At 43.9% G+C, this 14,595-nt stretch overlaps 1 protein-coding gene across 1 annotated transcript; it reads right to left on the bottom strand.

Annotated features, from left to right (window-relative positions):
• Positions 1 to 9,596: 9,596 nt before the first annotated feature.
• Positions 9,597 to 12,186, bottom strand: LOC120024969 (pro-adrenomedullin-like). The gene is made up of 4 exons (XM_038969361.1): positions 12,074 to 12,186; positions 11,389 to 11,504; positions 11,129 to 11,254; positions 9,597 to 10,904 (listed from the first exon to the last, which is right to left on the bottom strand). Exons 2-4 carry the CDS (start codon positions 11,490 to 11,492, stop codon positions 10,601 to 10,603), a joined length of 534 nt encoding a protein of 177 aa, XP_038825289.1. The 5' UTR covers positions 11,493 to 11,504; positions 12,074 to 12,186; the 3' UTR covers positions 9,597 to 10,600.
• Positions 12,187 to 14,595: the final 2,409 nt, after the last annotated feature.

Below are 14,595 nucleotides of genomic sequence, written 5' to 3' on the forward strand. Positions count from 1 at the left end.
CACACACACACACACACACACACACACGCACGCACGCACGCACGCACGCACGCACGCACGCACGCACGCACGCACGCACGCACGCACGCACACACACACACACACACTGTCTCTCTCTCTCTCTCTCTCTCTCTCTCTCTCTCTCTCTCTCTCTCTCTCTCTCTCTCTCTCTCTCTCTCTCTCTCTCTCTCTCTCTCTCTCTCTCTCTCTCTCGCTCTCTCACTCTCATTCTCATTCTCTCTGCTTATACTGCTGCCTCAGCATCAGTTATACACAATTGTCTTAGTCAGAGACATCAAACAGCTATCAGTATTCCTCCCAGAGTAATAGCCATCTCATTTCCATCACACGTTATGAACTTTAACACACTCTCTCAAACAGCAACACAATAGTTTCCGAGGCTCTAGCTAACAGTATGTAGTGTACCTTAACTCGTTGTCTGCTATGTGCCTTACCTTCCGGTCTGTTCACAGCCATCTCTCTGTGCTGTACAGTCTCCACTGGGAGTCCAGATGATGGAAATCTCAGCTAGAATCACAGTGTCTCTGTACAGGCTCTCTGGGGTAGAGACTGGCTAACAGGCTGGTCGCCTGACTCTGATGGGCTGGCTGCGATATGGGTCAGTCCCACTCTGAACCTGCCGTGGTTCACGACCGCGGTTCTGTTTTCTTTGAGTGTACTTCTCTATCTATTTTAAGAAGCCAATGGCATCATGTCGACAGAGCCACTGATCCTTGGGATTTGTCACAACGGCTGTCAACAAAGAGAGAGCCCAGAGCAGAGCCACCGGCACTCCCCCCAGCTGGCTGGGCTCACACACACTCACACACAAACACTCCTCATACACTCCTCTCCACCTTTGGGACAGTAATGAATCACAAGCTGGTAGGCGCAGCCTTCCTCTTTAAGTAGCCAGATAGCAAGCTATGCAGCTGTCGCATTTATTGTAAACATTACCCAGGCAGCCCTGATTGAGAGGACTGCCGCTGCGCAGCCATGCATCACTGCTTTGCCTCAGAGCCTCGACAGACCCACCCGCACACATGATCTCAGCTCTGACTGACCTTGGTTTAGGTGCATAGTGTTAGAATTAATAATCCTGCTGTAGTTCTCTGGCATCATGTCAGTCATCGGATGGGTAATCATCCTCAGTAAAGGATCAGACTACCTCACACATTAGAATAGGTGATGACAAAACAGTGACCCACAAACCCATGTTTACCCATGCACACACTGTCCTTCATGATCATGCTCAAAGCTGCCAATTTGAAACCTTATAGGACCCTCTACCCTGATCTGTGTGATTTCAGTCCAGGCTGATCCTATCTGACACTGGCTTCGGCAGAGACACTCACATAGCTTGTAGTGTATGCTGTAAACACATGACATAGGACTCCATTTTCTACCTGGTACTGGTGTTGTTCAGCGTTTCCTAGTAGAGCTCCAGAAAGAGAGATGTAGGGCAGATTAAACTCAGTGTTGTCGATAAGGTCCTGTTGTTCCCCCAATGGACAACTGCTGCAGCTCTGATTAACCCCATATGACTACAACTCACATCCCAGCTGCCTGTCCAACCCCCTCTGCTCGGACACACACACACACACACACACACACACACACACACACACACACACACACACACACACACACACACACACACACACACACACACACACACACACACACACACACACACACACACACACACCAACCTGCAGGTCACAATGTTAACAATTCATGTTTATTTTTACCTGGCCTGTTGAGGTTGACTGTCTAAATGCCTCACAGCAGAATGCTTTATCTTTGGACAGCAATGTCATTCAGCTTGCTCTATATTTCATTCAGCGCTTCATTACATGGAGAAATAATGTTGTTCTGCATTGGAGCTGACTTCCTATTATTGATCTGCACATCTGGTTTTGGGAGCATTAGATCATATGACCGAGGGGATTTCTGCTGCAGCTCCATAGAGAGCATTACAGGAGATGAATGTAGGCACAGACACAGTCTGATCTCAATGGTTCCCACTCTGCACTGATGTACTTATGATAGCGGGATGTGGGGACTGAGAGACAGAGAGAATGAGAGAGAACTGAGCCATGATCAGTTGTATATGTTGTTCTAAGCCTCTGTACATCCCAGGAAGCTCCTGTGAGTCTGCAAGTGGCATTTTGATACAATTATGTTAGCACATTGGGGCAAAAAGGAATTTGAGCTTCTCCTGGATGGGTTGTTTCCTAATGGTCTGGTCATTGTATCCCTGCTATCTTCCTGTCAGTGTTGGATCATTTACTGTAGCGCCCCCTGTTCCTGTGCAGGAACGTTCAGAGATCACTCCAGCCATTAGTAATTCTCTTGCCTCAGACACAGCTGTCACGCACTGTTTTTATCAGACACCAGCCTGCTGTCACTGGTGGGGGTCCAGTCCTGAACTACTGTACCTTCTGTCAAAGACACCTCTATAAGAGAAGGTCAACTACATCTCTGTCAGTCTGTGTATGAGAAAGACACTTATCACCCTGGCTAAAGATATTTTAAGAGAGTAGAGTACAGTAGATCAACCTTTATGAGCACTGGTTGGAGTGCTAGTTGTTTTATCTATAGCTCTGATGTCTACATGTATGAGGGTCTACATCTATGAGTGAGAGAGCATGTGAGAGATTGAGTGAATGAATAAGCATGAGAGAGGGAGAGAAAAGGAGAGAAGGGGAGGAGGGTGAGAGCAAGCTTACCGTTTCCCAAGCAGGGGCTTGACTGCTGCTTCAGCAGAGAGGTGTCTCCTCTCCTCATCTTCCTCACAGTGTTTGGGCCTGGGAGAGAAAAACAAAACAGTGCAGTCATGCACGAGCACAACGCAGCTTTACCCAGAGTGTTCCTCAGACACAATTGGATGGGCTCTTAATGCATTTACATTAGTCTCATAGCATTGACAGATTGATGCTCATAAACATACAAGTCATTTATCACTTTAATATGATCTTAGACAGAGAAACTGGAGAAGACGGCAAGTTGCTGAATCAGTAAGACTATGTAAGAAACACAATGCACATTCAATATGTAGCATATCACCATCACATGTCAATGATCCATCATTTGAGTCTTTGTGAGATACAATAACATCTTTAGACCATAGCTGTTCACTCACCTCCTCTGTCTCCGTGCCTCCGTACCTTCTGCAGTCAGGCAGACTATATGAACTCTGGAAGTTCCCTCAGAGAATACCCTCTGTCATTTTCTGCTCCTGTGGTGGTAAGGAGATAACTCACTCATCGCCCTCCAGTGCACAAGACACCATCCTTAACTCTTTCACTGCCGCTGCATAGCAAATGACATAAAGTAAAGTGTTCATTCTTACTACTTACCCAGAATGCAAATGAGTATGAGTTGGTCATAACTCACACAGGTTACACTACCATTGTTGTCCTCTCACCGTCCATCTCTGTATATTCTACTGCTGCCCCTCAGTTTAGCAATTCCCTCTTCGGTCTGAGACAAACTGAAAAAGAGGTACTGACATTTTGCAAAGACCATATTGTTAAACATTAGTACTTTGTAAAGAGTCCTGTTTCAGCAGTAGACACAGAGGGCCCTCATGTTGAGGATTTGTTATTTCAGGATTTTAGGGTGAGATTAGACTGGTCCCAGATCTGGTATCATGTCAACTCCATGGCATGACAAGGAGTGGCAACGAGTGGCATGATGGCACAAACAGACTGTACCCAGGCTAGGGTAAGAGATGATCAAATTTGATCAAATCAAATCAAATTGTGTTTGTCACATGCGCCGAATACAACAGGTGTAGACCTTACAGTGAAATGCTTATTTACAAGCTCTTAACCATCAACGCAGTTTAATAAAAATACCTTAAAAAAGAAGAAATAATAGTAACCAATAATTAAAGAGCAGCAGTAAAATAACAATAGCGAGGCTATATACAGGGGATACCGGTACAGAGTCAATGTGCGGGGGCACCAGTTAGTCGAGATAATTGCGGTAATATGTACATGTAGGTAGAGTTATTAAAGTGACTATGTATAGATAATAACAGAGAGTAGCAGCAGTGTAAAGGAGGTGGGGAGGGGGCAGTGCAAATAGTCTGGGTAGCCATTTGATTAGATGTTCAGGAGTCTTATGGCTTGGGGGTAGAAGCTGTTTAGAAGCCTCTTGGACCTAGACTTGGCGCTCCGGTACCGCTTGTCGTGCAGTAGCAGAGAGAACAGTCTATGACTAGGGTGGCTGGAGTCTTTGACAATTTTTAGGGCCTTCCTCTGACACTGCCTGGTACAGAGGTCCTGGATGGCAGGAAGCTTGGCCCCAGTGATGTACTGTAGTGCCTTGCGGTCGTAGGCCTAGCAGTTGCCATACCAGGCAGTGATACAATCCGTCAGGATGCTCTCGATGATGCAGCTGTAGAACCTTTTGAGGATCTGAGGACCCATGCAAAATCTTTTCAGTCTCCTGAGGGGGAATAAGTTTTGTCATGCCCTCTTCGCGACTGTCTTCGTGTGCTTGGACCATGTTCGTTTGTTGGTGATGTGGACGCCAAGGAACTTGAAGCTCTCAACCTGCTCCACTGCAGCCCTGTCGATGAGAATGGGAGTGTGCTCGGTCCTCCTTTTCCTATAGTCCACAGTCATCTCCTTTGTCTTGATCACTTTGAGGGAGAGGTTGTTGTTCTTGCACCACACGGTCAGGTCTCTGACATCCTCCCTATAGGCTGTGTCGTTGTTGTCGGTGATCAGGCCTATCCCTATTGTGTCATCGGCAAATTTAATGATGGTGTTAGAGTCGTGCCTGGCCGTGCAGTCATGAGTGAACAGGGAGTACAGGAGGGGACCGAGCACGCACCCCTGAGGGGCCCCCGTGTTGAGGATCAGCGTGGCAGATGTGTTGTTACTTACCCTTACCTCCTGGGGGCGGCCCGTCGGGAAGTCCAGGATCCAGTTGCAGAGGGAGATGTTTAGTCCCACGGTCCTTAGCTTAGTGATGAGCTTTGAGGGCACTATGGTGTTGAACCCTGAGATGTATGTAGTCAATGAATAGCATTCTCATGTAGGTGTTCCTTTTGTCCAGGTGGGAAAGAGCAGTGTGGAGTGCAATAGAGATTGCATCATCTGTGGATCTGTTGGGGTGGTATGCAAATTGGAGTGGGTCTAGGGTTTCTGAGATAATGGTGTTGTTGTGAGCCATGACCAGGCTTTCAAAGCACTTCATGGCTACAGACGGTCTGTAGTCATTTAGGCAGGTTACCTTAGTGCTCTTGGGCATAGGGACTATGGTGGTCTGCTTGAAACATGTTGGTATTACAGACTCAGACAGGGAGAGGTTGAAAATGTCAGTGAAGACACTTGCCAGTTGGTCAGCGCATGCGCAGAGTATTCGTCCTGGTAATCCATCTGGCCTTGTGAATGTTGACCTGTTTTAAGGTCTTACTCACATCGGCTGTGGAGAACGTGATCACACAGTTGTCCGGAACAGCTGATGCTCTCATGCATGTTTCAGTGTTACTTGCCTCGAAGCGAGCACAGAAGTAATTTAGCTTGTCTGGTAGGCTCATGTCACTGGGCAGCTCTCGGCTGCGCTTCCCTTTGTAGTCTCTAATAGTTTGCAAGCCCTGCAACATCCGATGAGCGTCGGAGCCGGTGTAGTACGATTCGATCTTAGTCCTGTATTGACGCTTTGCCTGTTTGATGATTCGTTGGAGGGCATAGTGTGATTTCTTATAAGCTTCCCGCTCCTTGAAAGCGGCAGCTCTACCCTTTAGCTCAGTGCTGATGTTGCCTGTAATCCATGGCTTCTGGTTGGGGTATGTACATGCAGTCACTGTGGGGACGACATCATCGATGCACTTATTGATGAAGCCAGTGACTGATGTGGTGTACTTCTCAATGCCGTCGGAGGAATCCCGGGAACATATTCCAGTCTGTGCTAGCAAAACAGTCCTGTAGCTTAGCATCTGCTTCATCTGACCACTGATGTTGCCAATATGTCAACCTTCCTGTAACTCTAACTACAACCTCATGAATAATATCCCCACTCTGAGGTAATCTTTAACACACATGTGCATCTTACCACATGTATGTCATAGATGATCAGAGAGTGTATTAGCTAGCATGAGACAGTGGTGTGGCTCTCCACAGGGCCTAGGAGGAGGTCCAGCTTTGTCACTGTGCCCTTTTCCGCCACAGGCCCCATAGTGCTTGATTCTGCTGGAGGTCATTTTGCAGGGCGCTGGCAGTGCACCTCCTTGCACAAAGGCGGAGGTAGCGGTCCTGCTGCTGGGTTGTTGCCCTCCTACGGCCTCCTCCACGTCTCCTGATGTACTGGCCTGTCTCCTGGTAGCGCCTCCATGCTCTGGACACTACGCTGACAGACACAGCAAACCTTTTTGCCACAGCTCGCATTGATGTGCCATCCTGGATGAACTGCACTACCTGAGCCATTTGTGTGGGTTGTAGACTCCGTCTCATGCTACCACTAGAGTGAGAGCACCGCCAGCATTCAAAAGTGACCAAAACATCAGCCAGGAAGCATAGGAACTGAGAAGTGGTCTGTGGTCACCACCTGCAGAATCACTCCTTTTTTGGGGGTGTCTTGCTAATTGCCTATAATTTCCACCTTTTGTCTATTCCATTTGCACAACAGCATGTGAAATTTATTGTCAATCAGTGTTGCTTCCTAAGTGTACAGTTTGATTTCACAGAAGTGTGATTGACTTGGAGTTACATTGTGTTGTTTAAGTGTTCCCTTTATTTTTTTGAGCAGTGTAGCTTGCAGCTTTTGGGGTTGGGTAGTTTTTTGGTAGTTTGTTGTCTCACTTGCCCAGAAGTCATAGTATTGTGTTTGCTCTGTCTGCATAGTTCCAGGAAAGCCTTGAACTTTAGGCTAGCAGGGCCTTCTTGGTGACCCATGGTGGAATATGTTAAAAATCACTTCACAATAAAAATGTGATTGATTAGTATTTGACAACTCTCACATTTTTATTGATCACTCTTGACCGGTATACATAATGCCTTATCTAAGGTCTGCTGCACCGTCTGTCCTGTGATATTTGTAGCCAGATCACCCTGTTCAAAATCAAAGAGATTCTCACTCTTCAACTCGAATTATTACTGTCAGAGGCTTTGAAGATGGAAAGGTCCATTGCATGCTTTAGCCTCTCGGCATATTTCCACTGCTTTTCTGTTCTCATACTTAAAAATTCCATTCCTTGCGTGAAGGAAAGTAAGGAACTTGAGATGCATGGCCCCCAGGCTTATAGGACTGCCACGTCTCTAACTGTCCAGGTGTCCCCTGGAGGAAGGAGGATTGATGATGAGGTGTCCCAACACTAGTTAGGGAGACATTTACCTGAGTATACTCATCATTTAGCTCATATGTCACCTTACGGCAGGTAACCTACTGGTTAGAGTGTTGGGCCAGTAACCGAAAGGTTGGTGGATTGAATCCCCGAGCTGACAAGGTAAAAATCTCTTGTTCTGCCCCTGAACAAGGCAGTTAACCCCCTGTTCCTAGGCTGTCATTGTAAATAAGAATATGTTCTTAACTGACTTGCTTAGTTTAAAGGTTAAATAACTAAAAACAAATAGACGGCTACTGTCCTCAATGTTGCCTGTCTGGATTTCAGCATTGCTGTGGTCCAACTGTAACAGGCCCAGGATGTTTCACTACTATTTAGTGATTTCAAAAAACATTTCTGGAGATTAAACAGGTGACATATGTATTTTCCGTTAATACCATTTAAAAATGGTGCTTTTGTTTAGGTGTCCAAAGCAATCACTTTGTCAAGCTGGTGCCATTTTAAGTCACTAGATGGCATTAGAGCCAAAACAATGTAATTAAACATGTCTCTGGCAAGCTGTCTTGTAGCGCATGCCTTCTTATACAATCAGATAATAATCATCTGCATTGCAATTCCATTGGCTCCTATCCCTGACTTTTACAATGACCCAAGACAATCCATAACCTCTCTCTGGTCCAATGGAGTTACTAATGACCATGTTTTGACTAAGACAGGAAGGAAGTGCAACGGCCTCTTCTTGAACCATACATTCATCCAAATTGTATCTGGCATACCAATCAAATAGAGTTCTGGTATACACTTCACTTGCCTGTGCAGCAACATGTTCAATAGATTTGGTAAGCAAGCAAACCAAAATAGGTAGTGTATACCACATACAGTTGTTGGAAAACCTTATGTCACGCCCTGACCATAGAGAGCCATTGTTTCTCTATGGTATAGTAGGTCAGGGCGTGACTGGGGTGTTCTAGTTTATTATTTCTATGTGCGGTTCTAGGTTTATTTTCTATGTTGGTGATTTTTATGATTCCCCATTAGAGGCAGCTGGTAATCGTTGTCTCTAATTGGGGATCATATTTAAGTAGTGTTTGTTCCCACCTGTGTTTTGTGGGATATTGAATTTCGTATTTTGAGTTAGTGTATGTAGCACCTATGTAGTCATGTTTTGTTGTTTTTGCTAAGTTTCACTATTAATAAATTATGTGGAACTCAACATTCGCTGCGCTTTGGTCCGTCTCTACAAACAGCCGTGACACCTTAAATGTTATTCAAAGTTTAGTTTTGAATTTGCCTGTGGAAGAGTATAGTTTAATGAGAACAAATTGAATTTTGTTAACTGGCATTAATAATTGCTTGATAATTAATGGGCACATTTAATAAACAGACAATCTTTTACAGGGTTTGATATTTCAAACATCCATGGAGTGAATGTAACCTTCCTGTGGTTGATTAATAGCAATGACAAACTTTTGTGGTTAGGAGTGTTCTAGCATGGAAAGTCGTGTCAAAGCCACATTAATAATCCATACCAGATGCAGGCAGAGGAACCTGGAGCCTAGGTTAAATGATCAAACCCTTAGCTTTATGTTCCCTACCTATTGATCATAATAGACTGTGAACCAAGGAGCTTGGATTTGCTGTAGCCTAGGCTACTCCATGCAAACAACTCATGACAATGAACATGACAACGCGTCAACCTCTTGGCATGGTAGTGATGTTGGTATCTTGTATGAATGAATACCGCTGTGGAATTTCCAGTTTCTGAGAAGTACATGTACAACAATTAGCTACCTAAGGTTCACATTCCCTGAGGATGGAGGGAGAAGTCAGATGTGGTCTGTCTGTCTGTCTCTGTCTGTCTGTCTTTCTGCACAGCTCATGAGCGCGCTTCGCCAGGGCTGTTTTTACGATGCTCTCTGCGTGCCTCTCAGGAATGTTACACAGACCCCCCCCTCCGTCCCCCCCCATAGCGCTGCATCCTGATGTCCAGACCGTCTACCATTGTGTGCAGATGGAGCTGGGTCTCTCAGCCTCCCATAATGGCTCAAGGGCCACGCTGCGGTGTGGAGCGAGCCAGAAAATATGCACTGTACTATGCAGGAATGCGCCTGGCACTCCCGTCTGCCCTCTAGGGGGTCACAGGGAGAGTGGAAGGGGGGTTGATTTAATGAGACCCTGAAATCACTTAACCCAGACCAGGTGCTGCGTGTTTCACTGGAGCTGGGCAGACAATAGAATGCCACTTTCAATTTACAACAGTAATTTCCTGTGGAAAATAAAAAGTCTGGACAGAGTCAACTTTTATATGCAAAATGTTTATTGTATGACAATGTTAATTGCTTCGACACAAATAAAATAGACAACATTTACAAATATATTATACCATAGCTATAAAAACATTTATCCTATTACCACATTTTGAAACATATAACATCCATGATGCAAACAATAGTGGAAACAACAAATAGTTACAATGCCCTTATATTTTCTTCCTGTACAAAAATAGTTCTATCTCCATAAGTAGTTGAATCTAACCTATATAATATTTAAATAATGATATCTGAAATATCTTATATACAAATTGCCAAATAAAAATATACATACATAGATTGCACATGTGTTTATACAAAACATATTCAAGTATAGTTCAATCCATTGTGGACTGGCACAGATATTTCATACAATCTCTAAGGCATTTCCCTCGTACAGTGACCAAAAACTTCAGCTTCATAGCTCTGTATTATAAATCCATCTCCTTATGTTTAATCTCCCTGTTTGGCATCGACCAGATGTCTTTAGATGTCTTTTAGGTCCACATGGATGTCTGACTGAGAAGGCTGGGACTGAAAAGTGCAGATGAGTATAGAGGGTTTGGTGAATTTGGCTCCTGTAATCCACAGGGTAAAACTCAAAGTTCAGGATCTGCATAACAGGTTTATAGAGTCCCAGTATTTACGCAGTGGACTCTTCTCTGAGTCTGTACCGCTGTATTAACCTTGCTCCTCTCCCACAGCTGGGCAGAGATAGCACCATCCTCAGCATCTCTCCCTCTCTCTCGTCACGGTGCCATCCAGTGCCTGTAGACCAGCTGTTGTTTTGGCGCTCTGCATCGCCAATGCCTCTGCTGAGTCCAGCTTCCAGAGCCGGCTGCAGCTATCGCTCAGTACTCGCGTCTGGAAAAAATGCACTGGAGAACTTTTGGGAAAAGTTTGAGGCATTTGGAGAATTTTAGAACAGGGCAGAGACACTAAGCCTCGGCTGCTGCTCTCCTCCCCTGTTCCTCCCCCGTACAAGTCCAGCTCATGTCCGTCTGAGCAGCTCCTCCAGCTTGTGAACATGTGAATCTGCGTTGTCCCAAACGGGCCTCAGCCTGCCCCCCTCCAGCCTCAGTGTGGCCCTGCGCTCAGGGAGGGAACGACGCCTCCGGCCGTAGCCTTGTGGGCTGATCTTGTCGATGGGTGCACTACCAATCTTTAGCTTGTTGTTGAGCTGGTGGATGCGGTGGGCCAGGTCGTGCACCGTACAGGTGCCCAGAGAGCAGCCCGGTCTCCAGGCCTGGTTCACTGAATTTTTGGACCTCTTGGTTCGGACACTGATGTCAGTGCTGGAAGAGAGAGGAGGGAGAGGACCATTAATTAATGCCTTGCATTCCTGAGCAGACACAACTTGGCTCAGAGATCCCCTTCACAGCTTGCTTACTTTAATGAGCCTTGTTTGACTATGGTGATTAATCTCTTAATTCCATTTGAAATCTTGATTTCTCAAGGATAACGAAATAGCACCATGCACATTGAGTTATGTAAAGGTTTGTATGGTATAGGCTTTTACCTGGAATGAGGAATCAGGGTGTCCCTGACGTCTTCTGGGCTGACAAACTGTACAGACTCCGCTATCCTCTCTGCAGAAAAACTGTTTAGATCTCGTCTCGATCTGCTCTGCACCCATATGCTCAACCTGGGAAAGAAGAAATCCAACTCATTAAAACTGTTCAAAGAAGTCCACAAAGTACACAACAGTATGTGCTGATATCATGGTCACTATGCATTGTAGAAGACTTATCTTGACAAATAGCTCATCAATTAGCTCACCTCTTTTTGAGCTCTGGGCTAATTTCAAGTTGGAATCCAGCCACGCTCTGGGCAATGGTGGCCAGCAGACAGCCGTAGATGAAAGACTGCAGGATTAGTTTCATTTTGACTGGCACCTGTGGGGAAAGTGGAAAAAAACTTGTTAGTTATTTACTTATTAATGATAACTTACTTAGTTACCGCCTATCATTCCATGGGAGCCCCCCCCCCCCCCCCTCCCAACCTCTTGCTGTTGCTTACACAAGAGTCCAAAAGCCAAGTTATTTGCACTTATCATTCATTTATTTAAAATGTCACACTAAGGTCACATTTTGTTCTCTTAAGTAAACTTACAGCAAAGTTGCAGGCCCTGGCCAGTGAAAAGCAGGACACAGTCCATAAAATACTGAGTTTCCTCAACTAGAGTAAGCTTTAAGGTCCCCTGAGCAAAGTCAATCCCATTCAGTCAATTAAATCCATAGCCCAAAAAGAACCGGTAAACTTAAGGTTAGATAGAGAGAGATAAGCCTTATTTGGTATTTCTGCCCGACGTCCACAACCCCCCACAGTCATGCACAAGAAGACCGGCACTCCTTATATAATAAGATTGATAACCTGTCCTTGTCTAACGCACTTGAGCTCCTGATAAAGCCATCTGTAGCAAACAGAGCAACAGTCAATATTTGCTTCAATTGAAAGTACATACCTGAAATCCTTCAATAATTCACTTGGGTGATAAAGTAGTTATGGTAGAGTCAATGTGGAGAGAGTATTCCAAAGGCTTCTTGAAGTTGCTGTTGGTGCTGAAAGGCAGCTGTGACACTGTGCTAATAGTCTCTACACACCAGACGATGAGCCTTTATAGTGGAGGTGGGAGGGGCTCACTGACTGACACACACAGACTTTCATCCCAGTCCCCCCACTCCACCTCACACAGCCCAGCACTGCTGGAAGCCTGCTTTATCAGTGGGATAATGCAACAACATAGAAAACCCAGGAGAATAATAAAGTTTAAATAAGCCAGAAGTAATTCAATAAATATTTGGGTCATATGAGAGTGATTTACTGTAATACTTGTTAAGGAATGTTGTTGTTGTTACCTCTGTTTTTCATTGACAGAATCTTTATTTGTGATGTGAAATTCACATTTTTACCTTCCTTCTTTTTATCAAATGTATTTATAAAGATTATATATATATATATATATATATATATATATATTTGTTTTTGTTATGTCTTCACAAACACATTAAGAAATAATGATTCACACTCCGAACAGAGAAAATGGTGAGTGCTCATTCCTTTGTTATTTGGGGAGGAGGCAGAGAACATTCTAAACAAAATGATTTTGTCCTCTGACATAATTAAACATTTTGGACATAACTGAACTTTGAGGTCAAGGGGTTATTAACTTTTGTCCACCTGCATTCCGGCACATTTTTGTCATATATAATTTCATCAATGTTGACACAATGCCCTCTCAAGGCAATATCTGATTACAAGTTTAGTCAGCTTGAGGAAAAGTTGGTTGGTGGGTTTGACGTGAGTTAACACAAGAACACTAAGTAGTTATTCATTAATAGTAAGTGTGTCAAATTATAACCACTACATTCTCCATGTCTGCGTTTGTTTAAACATTAGGGCAAATATTTGACTGCAAAATGTGTGATTTATTTTCATATTTTTTGGACAAATGTTTAGAGGAATTTAGTAATTATCTCAAATAAATCAAGAGGGTTCTTTTTCCTAAGATTATATCTGTTGGCTTTACATAATCTCCAACTAACATGGTATTTTAAAAACAATTAGGATGACTTCTTCATGCTCAGCACATCACGACTGAGATCCAGAAATTAATGGGATAATAGGTTGAGTCACAAGAGCCAGCAAGTCTGTCTGCCTCCGTGACTCAGATCCCTGTGTTACTGATATCTGTTCCTCACAATCACTGATTATATGACTTCATCTCAAACCAAAGTACAATGATTTTGCACTGAACCCCTTTAGCTCTTTGACCATAATAAAAGTACATTTACTTTTCAAATGTGCTTAGCTAAATTAAACTATTCCAGAATGAATGGTGAGACATATTTCAAAGTATGGGCAGTGAAATAAAGCAAGATATGCAGCGGGGTCAAAACAATGTCAGCGAGGGTCTTAAGGCAGATGTTGATTACAGGCCCCTGGGGACAGATATCTGCACAAGATGCCATCAGGATTAGCACAGGGTGCAACAATTTTAGTTTTTCATTCCAATCGACCACACAGCTGACCCAAAGCTGGTGTCTGGTGAGGGTATGTCTGGGACTGGGAACAGGGAACAGTGCATTGAAATTCGCTTGTGTAGTCCCCAAGACTTGGTCTTAAATCTCAAGAACACTCTGAAAAACACTCTGAAAAAGCCATGATGTGGTCAAATAATCAAAATTTGTGGCTTTCAATGTGTAATGTCTTTAATAGCAAATACATACGTATTTTGGGAACAACATGTGAAATGCTTTCTCAGTGCTCAGAATGTATCTCAAACAACTGATAAAGAACCTTGTATGTGCTGAATAGAACATAGCTGTATCTATATCACGTGCAGTAATTCAGTCAGAAAGTCACCTAAATCTCCCTTCAGCCTTGAATTGAAATCCTATTACGCAGCATTCTATTCATAATTCTTACGGCTTCCTTGCTTACCTGGTGTCCCTTGTGTTACTGTAAATACATAAATGTGAAACACGTGTTGTAAACCAGCAAACATTTTGTAACCATTTTGCAATGATAATTACCTCCGCCACACAAGTAATCCTCAAGTACTCAAGTCATTTAAATCTCCTAATATGGAGAGAAGATGATTGCGCAACCATGATAGTATCATTGTTCAGTGGCTCCTTATATGGAGCAATCATTTGTTAGCTTCTTGTAAGACAGGTGTCAAGAACATGACTGATATTTGTTCAGTCACAGCTGTGGTATGCTAATGTAACAGGTAAGGTGGGAAGGAATGTATGCTAGGAAGCTATGTCTTCTAAGGTATATACAGGAATAGATGAACACATACCTAGATATTGATATGTTATGGAAATGTTCCTCAAAGTTGTCATGGTGATTTGATAGACCTGGAAGCTTCGTGGGGTTTTCACCTGTATAGTCATTAATTCTTTCATTCTGCTCCCTTGAACCCCATTGATGTGGAACAATTTCTCCCAAAAAAATATTCAACAACTCAAATACCAAATT

Source organism: Salvelinus namaycush, chromosome 30, assembly GCF_016432855.1.
Source record: "Salvelinus namaycush isolate Seneca chromosome 30, SaNama_1.0, whole genome shotgun sequence".
Taxonomy (NCBI): domain Eukaryota; kingdom Metazoa; phylum Chordata; class Actinopteri; order Salmoniformes; family Salmonidae; genus Salvelinus; species Salvelinus namaycush.

Excerpts from the sequence above, each read along its gene's own strand:
- LOC120024969 (XM_038969361.1), bottom strand. The coding sequence starts at position 11,492 with ATGAAACTAATCCTGCAGTCTTTCATCTACGGCTGTCTGCTGGCCACC. Across the intron at positions 11,255-11,388 it reads AGCCCAGAGCTCAAAAAGAG|GTTGAGCATATGGGTGCAGA; the intron begins GTGAGCTAATTG and ends CTTCTTTCCCAG. Across the intron at positions 10,905-11,128 it reads ACCCTGATTCCTCATTCCAG|CACTGACATCAGTGTCCGAA; the intron begins GTAAAAGCCTAT and ends TCTCTCTTCCAG.